Source organism: Xiphophorus maculatus, chromosome 1, assembly GCF_002775205.1.
Source record: "Xiphophorus maculatus strain JP 163 A chromosome 1, X_maculatus-5.0-male, whole genome shotgun sequence".
In the NCBI taxonomy this organism is placed as follows: Eukaryota; Metazoa; Chordata; class Actinopteri; order Cyprinodontiformes; family Poeciliidae; genus Xiphophorus; species Xiphophorus maculatus.
The window spans coordinates 15746004-15757588 of NC_036443.1; the positions used below are offsets into that span (position 1 = coordinate 15746004).

Sequence of the window (11585 nt, forward strand, 5' to 3'; positions counted from 1 at the left end):
CATGGTATCGCTTAAATCTCAGACCTACACGCCACAGAAGATGAGAAACCTGACGCAACAATATAGATGAGCTACATCTACAATGATATTTGACCCAAAAAACTAAAAGTTAGGTCTTCATTAGATGTACGCGTTACCAAAATAAAATGTTAAAATAGACCATTTATGTGTTATAGTACTATATATGAACAGTATTTTACAAAAAACAACTTGGATAATTTATGTCTGAAACAGACTTCAGTTAAGACAGAATAAGAAATACATAAAAAATGTTTATTGTTACATAGCAGGCTGTATATGGATCTAGTATGTACAAAAATTCAAAACCCATTGTATGACTCAAAATTCCGCTGCCTAACAAGAAGACTCAAATACATAAAATAGATTTTAATTTACAATCTTATCAAGAATAAGGAAATGGCAAAGTTTTATTACCCTGCTGTTTTAGACTGTAAATGCTCCATTACACCTGGATCACTGAAAGTAAGACTATTATAAATCATACTCTGAGGCCATATTGACCTTTGTGCATTTTAATTCCATCCACTCTTAGTAATGTCAATACTGCACAAGCCTGCAGCTGTCAATCACATGACAAAAAAGAAACAAGTGTCAGTATTTATTCTAAGTAACTAATCATAGATTAGTTTGCAGCCCTTTTGTAAAATATAATTTTAGCAAATTGTAGAATGGACATATTTTCATGGTGAGGTCAGATTATGTAACATTCTGAGGAAGGAAGAAAACCTCAGAGTATGATTCACTTAAGAGCACATCACTACAAACAATGCAAAAATAGTTCTGACCGGGCATTACAACCAAATACAAAGTGTCTTAGCTGCTATTATGATGCTCCACTGCTGCATCGAGAATCAAAAGAACAGAAGAAGAAGAGTGGGAGGCAGTGATTTGTGCTCCAGCAACATCCATCAGCCAACATTAGCTCAGGGGGAAGAGGGGCGGGGGTCTTGAGTGAAACAGCTGGTTTCTGGTCTGAGGAGCTGGTGTGCAAGTCTCAGTTGAACCTCATGAGGAATGGAGCTCAACCTTCTTCATGAGTAAACTTTAAGTGTCTAAACAGCACTCATGACATCACAACAACTTGTGGTTCATAATTTCCCAAACCATTCTCCTTCTGAAGTATGGCATGTGTTTCTGTTCAACAGAAAAGGAAGAAATGCACATTGAGACCACTGTGACCAGGGTTTACTGAAGCACTCCTATCAATAATGTCTGTGATTACCTGTGTGAATGTGATTGGCTTGTCTTTGGTAATGTAATCTGCATATTTGCAAGTGAACATTCCACAGTCGCTGCCATTCATCTGCTGTGGGATCTCCTGTAAGCAAGGCAAACATCCAAGGGGAACATTTGATTAACTCAAAAAAACAAAAAAAAGGTTTACAAAGCATTTTTTAAAGAATTTTATTTCAACAGTACCAAAACTGCAGTGTTAAAATTAGTAAATATCAGAAAACTGTACAACGCAACGTCATCGCTCCTCTGTGGCTGGTGTTTGGGTGGCATTAGCAAAAAGGGCATCACTGTTTAATGATGTTTAATGTTACATAGACAAGTATTTGTAACATGCTGTGACATGAAAATGAACTTTTATAAGTTAATTTCAGGCCCTAGCATTTAAAACCTAAAGCTAGAAAATATTTGACACATGAAAGCATAAAACTTTCCAACAAGATGAGCAGACAAAGAGCTGAACATTTAAACATGTTCACACCCCGTCAGTGTTGCCACGCCAGCTGCTACTCCTGTATTTGTCTAAGTGATCTCATTTTTGATCATTTGAAGGAAAATACACTTCATGTAGGGTTTGAATTACTAAATATAGCCCTGTTCTGTAAAATCATAAATACTGAGTGTTTTTTCCACGATGGTTGCATAACTTAAAAAAGTCAGGAGTTTGACTCCAGTCAGTAGCCGCATTTCCATTGACCATATAATTTTCGAAAATAAATTCACTTAACAAAAAAAAATACATAAATAAAATTTAAATGTTTTGGCCATATCAACAGTGGTTTATTTCACAAAACTGCCATGGAAACATTTATTTTGCATCACACATGATCAACAACTGGATGTTGTCACTGACACAAACCACGAAGAAGACGACAGGAAGTAGTTGGAGGATAATGGCTCGGACTGTTTTTTGCCGACTTATCACATGAACACGCTTCACATGTGATTGTAATTGTTTTTCTTATTTAATGGAAAAAACGCAATTCTGAAATTGTGTTTTTTTTTTTACAACAGTGGAATATTGACAAAGTTTCTCACATATTTGTAGTGGAAACATTGTTATTGGCTGGCTCAGTCTGCACTACTATATCAAACAGACATAGCAGATGGAGCATCTGATTACTCCCTAATGAGGTCATTTATAAAAGGGGTTTATAGCTTTCCAATGCTGAAGTGATCGAATGTATTAATAGATTGTAAATTAGTAGATGATAAATGGGGGTCTAGATGCCTTGTGAGCTTTATCAAACTCCAGCTGCAGAGGACAGGCAAGCAGGTGAAACTGATCCAAGGGCTGATTATAATCCATTAAACCCCCCCAAAATAAAACCAGAAATAAAAAATCCTACCAGGTAATGTGTCTCGGCTGTTGAATGTTTGACCAATTAGCTGAGTGCAGATGTTGATTTGCAAACTTTATACGGAAGTTCAAACTACTTTTACTTCCAACTAAATTTAACCCCATTGTAATTACATTTAATTGTGCTGATAATCCCTAAATACAAATAACATAACATAAGTCCCTGTAATTAACTAAAAAGAGTAGTAAATATTATTAGTTGCCCTATAATTGGACTGAGTTTTTTTTGTTGATTGTTAAAAAACCTCCTACTGCCCTCTGCAGGCCACACTGCAGATATATTTAAATGGAAATTTATGAAGCAACAAACTTGTTTATCCAATGAAGATACAATGGAACGTGCAACATTTATAAATACTGCGTTTGTCAGACACTTCAATGCTTTCGGTGCTTTGACGTGTTAAACTTACACTGGGCTTCTTGCTGTGTAGAGTCCAGCCTGAGGTATCAAGTTCTTTGCCTTTTTTGTCTCTACTTTCCTGTTGCAGGTAGTCACTGTGAACGCACACACATATGACACATATATCTCAAGATCATCGAACAGGTCACATTGAAATTTATGCATAAATTCCATTAATGAACCGAAACGTGACAGGAACGTACAACAATATTTGGCAAGCTTGATCATTGCTTCCTCCCATAGAATCAAAGTAGATAACAGATTTTTTGCGGAAATCCACCACCTAAAAGAAGAGAACAATGCATTTAGGTGAAAAACACTCTGAATAATGGAATTTATTATCAATATGGCCTTCGTTTAGTTTTACCGAGAGGCACCAGTGCATTCCCAGATGGACAGGAACCAACAAGATGTCTTTCGCAAAGATGTCCATCTTTTTGGTCCAGCGGCGGACAGCAGAGTAGCCACTGCTCCGCAGCTTCGGGTAGAAAAACGTGTTGAATGTATTGACTGACGGCCGGTTTGGTTCTTTGCTGCGCTCAACCAACAGGTTCATGTAAAAGTTAATAACCTGTGAAATAAAATGAGTTGGACATGAACTAGAATTGTAGAGTAGGTGCAGATAAAAATATGGAAAGTACATTAGTATATTGATGAAAGATCAGAAACATTCTGCCCTGCAAAGAAGTGTATCAATATCCTCTGGGGTGCAAATAGAGGTAGAGTATACAAAACTATATTTTTAAATTAGCTATAGCACACAGGGACAGTTAATACAGTCCCACTAATGGCAAAATATTCATAAGGTTGTTAGTTTAATCCTAGACATTGTGATAGTTTTATGAATAATACAGAACAGAAGTTAGTGAAACATGGTTGTCAATGTTGCCAAGGGATACTTTGTAGCTTTAATCTGTGCTAGAGTCAGTTTTAGAAAGTTTACTTTTACAAGAGTACGGTGTAACACTGACTGATTACTATTTAGACTCAGGGTATGCTATTAATGGCTAAATATGGTGTCAGGGATCGCATCCTTCAAATTTGCCTTCCAGCTTTGTTTTTGTTTTAATTTCAGTCGGGCCTGAAAGTTTAACAAATAGAAAAACTTTGGAACAGAAGCCTTTTGGTATGAGGGGCAGCTGGACAATGTCATGAGCTGCACGCTGCGGACGTTCAGGTTTACAGTTTTAATAAAAGTGGCAGATTTGGAGAAATCCAACATGGCAAAATGTAATATTTTTAATTACAACTGAAATGTATAATTGGCAGGTTTAAAACAGTCTGTGTTTAAAACACACACTAAGTGTTTTAAACCTGTTCAGATTTAAAATTAAAGCAAAACTCACCTCCAAATCAACTTTTTTTTTTACTGATAAACTATCTAAATGGGTTATTTAGAGTTCTAACTGTATATTTCAGTGCAAATTGTGACATTTTTGTGCAGTTCTTTTAGTTTTTCATTAATTGGCCTAAATCCGTCTCACTACTGGCCTCCTTTGGTCAAACTGAACTGATCTATTCACTCTCATTCCATGCTGTGATATTTTACATTATATGTACAATTCCTCATTGCACTTTCTAAGCCATTTGAAAGAAAGTTTGTTGCAGTTTATTTTTTGCAGCTACTGGTGTATTTAAGTGTGCTTGTACTGGTGCAGACTTATCAAATCTCTTACAACAGGGTCTGGTACAATGCTTTCACAAGGGCATTAGTTACAGTGTAAGGATTTTATGTTCCCCCACCTCATCATTTAGCCAGTTGAGGTTGCTGAGGGTTTGCAGGTCTTTTCGTGTGAGGCTGAGACCGAAACCTTCACTTAGTACTTCATGAGGATTTCCTCCCTTCATCAGCGCCCTGTGTACCTCAGCTTCCATTTTCTTAACGGGTATGCAGAAGCACAAAAACAGAAAAACACATAATTATATTCAGGTTTAAAGTAACTTTTTGTTTGCCACTTTCATGTCCAATTATATAGCAAACAGAGAACAAACCTCTGTGAGTTCTATAAACTCAGGTTTCTCCTCTACAGACTTTGGTTTCTCTATCACAAAAGTCAGAGGAATTTCCTTCTCCAAAGGAACGCGAACATGGACTTCAACATCTGGGCTCCGTTTTCCCTCGTCAGACAATCGCTGTTGACCAGGGATTTTTGGACATTAATACAACAGGAGAAACATTAATTGGGGTACAAATAGAGTTGGATGAGGCATAAGAGGCGACTACCAACCTGTAGCAGAAGCTGGGCAGCTAAAGCTTCCTGTTCTTCTATTTGTCTCCGTCTTTCTCTCGCTCGAGAGTCATACATGCTTGTGCTAGAAAAAAACAAGTGAAGAGATAAAATAAAATGAAAAAATAACCACCTTTTTGTTTGTGGCCAATCCAAATAAGGTTTTAATTATGAGGTTTTGCATCATCAAATGCTTTTAAAGGAACTTACAGTTCCTTGATCCACAGCTCAGCTTGGAATAATGGTATGCTGTAAAAACAAAGTTTTGTTTCTTATACATTCAATATCCAAGCTACTTTTAATAATTTAGAGCGACTACAACAAACACAACAGTTAAAAATAACGATGCAAAATGATTAATTCATAAAAGCTATTTAGAAAGTTAAAGTACTAACCTTGAGCTTTCTTGCTTTTTGCATTTTTGCTCATTTACAATAATTACAGAGTCACCATCATGAGCTGCAAATAAAAAATGTACTTTACAATAAAAGAGGATAAAACCACACATTGAACCAGTATGTTATTTTATTTAAAGTTAACCTGATGACTCTGTCCCCTGAGAGGTGTTGTCTTGCAGAGTCGATGGGGAAGGAGCGGAGAAAAGAGCAGTGGTCTGACTGAAGCTGAGGTCTGTGTCTGCTGGCCAAATCTGACACCCTGACTTCCTGGAGGCTCCCACAGGGCTGGGGAGGTTGCTTGAGCTCTGACTCGACATCCCTCGGGGGCTGGGTGGGCTACTGGGTCCTTCTGATGTCCCTTCAGCTGCTGATCCAGCTGGAGAAGACATTTGTAGCCGTGTGTGGCTGGTGAGGAAGCTGGTGCTGATGAGACAATGAAAGGATGGCAACAATAAACATTCCGTATCAGATGTCGAACTGGAGGCTGAGAGTCCACATCAGAGCAGAGATGCACCAATCTGATGTCAATAACTGTATTGGTCCCAAATCAGAAAAAAATTCTACATTAGGTATCATGGACAACGTGTCCATTCCATAGGGGCAGATCTATTCACTCTCATTCTATCCTTTGTGCTCCGAATGACATCAGGCTTTATTATTTTACATTATATGTACAATTCCTCATTGCACTTTCTGAACCATTTGAAAGAAACTTTGTTGCAGTTTATTTTTTGCATTCAAACATGTTACTCTTGTATTTAAGTGTGCTGTAGTGGTGCAGACATATCAAATAAATTTGTAATTCAGCACATTTACATCTATGGTTTAAAAAGGAAACATTTTAAGTTGATTAAGCACCGTTTTTCTGCACTGGATCGTATCGGCTGATACTAAACCTCAGATATCTGCATCGGTATTGAAAGTGAAAAAGTGGATCAATGCATACCTACATTATTGCACTACATGCATCAGATGTGTCCTATTGCCAAACTATAAAACACACCACAACATATAAAAACTTGAACTAACGTGACATAAGGGTGAATATTTGCTATTCTGTTTGCATAAGAAAACTTTAAGCTCTTTTTAAGAAACCGTTTAAATGATAGACCTTACATTAACTAAAGTAAGCTTCATACTTGTTACTGGTGAGTGGTGTCACGTTTAGAAACAAATCCCTGTTTCATTGGCAAACTTCCACTAATATAAACGCTGATTATGAGAGAACAAGTAGAGGATACAGTACAATAAACATTTTATTTTCCATTCCCTAGACCAGAGGGATGGTTAAATAATAGTTAAAAGTAAAATCTTTTTTTTTTTTTACCCCTCCAGGGGGTCTTTTTTGTGGGCTCTAGAGTCCCTTATATGATAGTAGACTGACAGGAAAAAGGGAAGGAGAGGGGGGAAGACATGCGGCAAATGTCGTCAGGTCCGGGAGTCGAACCCGTGACGGCCGCGTCGAAGACTCAAGGCCTCCAAATACGGGTCGCGCTAACCGCTACGCCACCACGGCACGGCCCTAAAAGTAAAACCTTTTGAAACTTTTTAAAAAACCAAGGCATAAGCCCCTATCTGACACTTATTTCATTTTACACAAATGATTTACACGTTTTCTTTACGCCTCAATCGACTGAAAGTTTTAGACAAGGAATGAAGGGGTTGTAGCTGACACAACAATCATACTATCAACCTCTGGAAGAATTCATAAACTCTGAACTATAAGTCATATTACAGGATTGTGGAGCAACTGAGACAGAGCGATAATATAAAGAGCCTGCAGCTAGACAATACTTAGATCTTACTCCTATTAGAAGGTTATTCAATAGGTAAGTTATGTAAATTCAGAATATATACTTTACTGATTGAATCTAAAACAATAACTAACCACAGAGAGATATTGTGTCTCAGAGAAAATCCAAGCACTGCTGCTAAAAATAAAATGTAAAGTTCTTAAACAAGAGTATCCGCAAACACGGCAGCCTTTTTTTCCAGAAACCATTTTGGTTTCACTCTGTGTAACACACTATTCATTGTGTTACTTACACTCCAAATTTGGGCTAAGCTTGAGCAGCAGAGGAGCAGGGAGAGTGAGAAAACTGTGCTGAAACCATCCAATGATCTAACAGTTCTGGTTGACCAAACATAGGCTATTACTTTTACAAAAACAATGACTAATTTAACTTCCAAAACGAACAATTTTTTTCTTCTCAACTCTTTTGGGTAATCAATTGTCCCCTCTGGTTTCAGATGACTACTGACAAGATTGTAGATGCAGTTAAGTAAGGAATAAATTGTTGAATGTGTTGCAAACTCATTTACAAATACATAGAGAAAAAAAGGAAATGTATTTCAACTATGATCGCTGGGGCTTTATGTAATATTACTATTTTGCCAGATGCTGTTTGAACACTACAATAAATGACTTATAAAAATGTAAAGCTCTTTCTTCCCTTTAACGTTCCATCTAGAATGTGTTCTCAGATTTCAATATATGACTGTGTAAAAGTACTCTCTCTGTTTGCACACTTACAAATCTCTATGGGATCTCACAAAGGTGTGTGCACTGCCGTTATGAAGGACAGTTGACTGGCCACCAGAAACCATAGTGAGAAGCTGTCTGTAGATCTCCTTCTCCTCCTCACGGATGGACTAATAAAAGAGGAGGAAAAGAATGACATTAAAAACAAAAAGAATTAAATGAATCAGATGTATAAGCACAATGGCTTCCTCCCCTCATGTCCTACCTCTTGAGCTGTGCAGTGGGACCCAGCTTTGTTTAATCGGCTTGATGAAGTGCTGTGAGTTGGGCTTTGCACCACTTTGATAGGAAAGGTTTTCTCATACATGTTGTTGCAGGAACTGTTTGCCGTGCCCACTCCACTTGACAAACTACAGACATGGTTTGGGTCATTAAAAAAAAAACATGGGGAAAAAAACTTACACAAACAATATCATCTAAGATGGAGGACATTTCCAAAGGATAACTAAGAAGCAAGACATACCTTGAAGCTCCATGCGGCCGGAGGTTTAAAGGCCTGCCTAGCCTTGGGGAGGGGTGCAGCTTGGTGTGAATGGCGGGTCGCACACAGACCGAATGCCCATTTGTTTTTGGCACCTCACGATGTGCAGGACTCATACAAACTTGTCGCCTACAAACCTTTGATCCCATAATCATTCTGTCATTACGCAGCCAGTCTGAAATTGTGGAACAGAGAAAAACATGTTTTTTTTAACCTGCAGGAGCTAGGCTGTGAATGCAGTAAGGTAAGATATTAGGAAAGAAAAATATTAAACACTTTTAGAAGTTCGTTGCAAAAAATATTCTTGCTTTAAGAGACAGGTTTACCTGTTTTGGGTGTTTTCCACTCCAATATTGTTGAAGGAGCAGCAAATGTTTCATCCAAAGAGTTCCTGTGAACAATCTTTGACAAAACATAGAGATAAATGTTTTTGTCACTTTTTTTTATTGTTTCCGATTTACTGGTAATCTGTTCATCTGAGTGACTGGCAACTTAAGGCAGATGTAGAACCCAAATTTCCCGAGCTTTCTTCAAAATTAAGGCAAAGTAGCAAAGTGAATTTTAGCAACAAAAAATAAAAAAGTCAAGTGTCGACATATGCGCCACATCCAGGTAAATACTGGATGGTAATAAGCACCAGATGGATGGTATAACTATGACAGAAAATACTATCAACATTTTTTTTTTTTACCAATTTGATGCATAGATTTAAATAAAACAAAAAAGTGGCTTTTGAAAGTGTTACAACTTCAAAACTCCTAAAATTTTCCATCATACATTTCGTACAGTTTAATATGCTTCTAATGATATAATATAAATGTGCAGGCGGAAACACAGTTTCTCTGGCTGTATGGAGCATCAAATTTAGTGGCATGCGCTTTTCAAAACTTCAAGTTTCAACGTATGACCGGCATATTTGTCAAGGAGTGACTGCAGGTCGGCTTGACTAATTATATTGGCATGTATAATGTTCTGCTCAATAACCATGTTTATTTGAAAAACAGTGCTAAATTTACCAAGTTTTTTACCAAGTGTTTTTTCAAGTTTTGCTTGGGTTTTTAACCCTATCTACATTTATTCAGAATTATCATGCCATGGGAACATCATGCTGACCCAGGTGTAAAAAAGACGTCCTTTTCTAAGGAAAAGGACATCTTTGAAGAAACAAGGAGGGTACTAAACTATTTTGGTCCAAACTAAAGTCACTCCAGCGTCATAATATAAGCGCTTTAAACCCATGGGACAGCATGTCAAAAAGATCCTCTTGGAAACCTGAACTTTATAAAGTCTTGGAAATTATCCATGCCCAATTCTGACACTTCTTGTGAAAGATGATTTGACGGTAATATTTCTAAAGCTTACCGGTCTCCTTGGGTAGACTGCAGCTGATGTTGAGGGCTGGGGCTCTCCGGAAGGGGAATCAGAAGAGGCAGGCAGAATATTTCTCAAAGTGGGGTTTACATTTTTCTTCATCCATGTAGCTACATTGCTACTATGATTTTTAACGCCTTCAGCAGCACTCCTGACTGAATCAATCAAATCTCCTAGAAAAACATTACAACATTTTTAATTCATTAGCAATTATGGCGATACCAAGGAGGTTTTAAACCCTGACAATGATGTAATTGAGCGAATATGCACATACCCATTCGTGTTTTCTTGGCTATCAAGTGTTCTTGATCGATACTGTGGCCGTCTTCCAAACTTCAAAAGAGAGATGAAGACATTTTATTAGTGCGTTAAAATGAAAAAACCTCAGAGATTTCAGATATAAACACAAGTTTCAAAAAGTGGTGTTCCGTTTAAATATATATATATATATATATATATATGCAATTTAGCTTAAACAAATAAATGAAGTTTTTACAGCTCGTACCAATCAATTGGTCTTTTTCTTCTGACTGGAGCATCTGTCGGAGCCGGGTGTTCAGGTGAATTTTCCACAGCCGGTTCTCCGTTGCGAAGATTGGCAAAGCTCGTTTCTATCCATTCGTAGATTTTATTCAGCATGACTTTAAAGTTTCATAAATGACAGCAAGAGTTTAAAGAAGAAAAAAACAAAACAAACAAAAAAAACGTTGTGGTTGCTATCAGTCTGAATTATAGTCGAGCCGAATGAGGCTTCACGCGCCTCATTCAACTGAGGTAGGAAAGCTAAGGCGGTTTTAAAGGGCAACACTCCCCCTAAACATGCTTTTTACTTTTCCAAGGAAACAACTAACCGTTAGCCTCTTAGCTCGGATTTAGCCGTGTCTAGCTAGCGTCGTTAGCCACACTGCTAATTTATTGAGCCCTGTTTAAATTCCCAGAGGAGCGGCATAGGTCGCTGCTCTCGCGTTCGGAAAACTTGCTCTCATTTTTAGTTGCAGATTAACGTATTTACAGATCATTAATATGCCTATAAAACGTAAATAAACCAGTTGAAGTACAACATCTCCCGCTTCTTCCTCATTCAAAACCACATCATGGCTGAAGCTGACATAGCTCTGTCGCCGAATCTGATTGGATGACTGGAGGTTGTAAAATTGAGTGTTGTGTAAATGTATTGGTTTAGTGCACACTTAAGAAAAGCGCTTTATAGACGTCACACCCGCTGGCGTGGAGTATAAAGACATGGTTCTCAAACTATGGTGCAAGTACCTCTGTTGGTACGTGAGTTTATCTTGTCGTATTTATTTGAAATTTTGGGATTCATTATTTTATTCAGTTTAATTATGATGAATCTTTGAAAGTGATCCAGAGGAGGTGCTTTCTGGCTATACATGCTGTAAAACAACTCTGACGTTGAAACTTGTTTCTTTTAATTACACATCATAGCTGTGTTCCAATTTCTAGCTGTGGAAATTGTGAATTTATATGCACCGTCAGGCTAATTAGTATTAGCAATGTCAGCTACTTATAATGGACTTGTATGTATTTTAT

General features: G+C 37.5%; 1 protein-coding gene across 1 annotated transcript; it reads right to left on the reverse strand.

The window, feature by feature from the left end:
• Positions 1–252: 252 nt before the first annotated feature.
• On the reverse strand, positions 253–11137 carry LOC102217601 (sentrin-specific protease 1-like). The gene is made up of 18 exons (XM_014469651.2): positions 10540–11137; positions 10309–10367; positions 10026–10207; positions 8990–9065; positions 8646–8838; positions 8388–8532; positions 8174–8292; positions 5783–6063; positions 5638–5701; positions 5453–5491; positions 5243–5327; positions 5007–5147; positions 4758–4892; positions 3382–3585; positions 3218–3297; positions 3025–3109; positions 1244–1339; positions 253–1155 (listed from the first exon to the last, which is right to left on the reverse strand). The coding sequence occupies exons 1-18, from the start codon at positions 10671–10673 to the stop codon at positions 1093–1095; spliced, it is 2181 nt and encodes a 726-aa protein (XP_014325137.1). The 5' UTR covers positions 10674–11137; the 3' UTR covers positions 253–1092.
• Between the last annotated feature and the right edge of the window lie 448 nt (positions 11138–11585).

Excerpts from the sequence above, each read along its gene's own strand:
- LOC102217601 (XM_014469651.2), bottom strand. The coding sequence starts at position 10,673 with ATGCTGAATAAAATCTACGAATGGATAGAAACGAGCTTTGCCAATCTT. Across the intron at positions 8,839-8,989 it reads GTGGAAAACACCCAAAACAG|ACTGGCTGCGTAATGACAGA; the intron begins GTAAACCTGTCT and ends CCACAATTTCAG. Across the intron at positions 5,702-5,782 it reads TCAGGGGACAGAGTCATCAG|CTCATGATGGTGACTCTGTA; the intron begins GTTAACTTTAAA and ends TTTTATTTGCAG.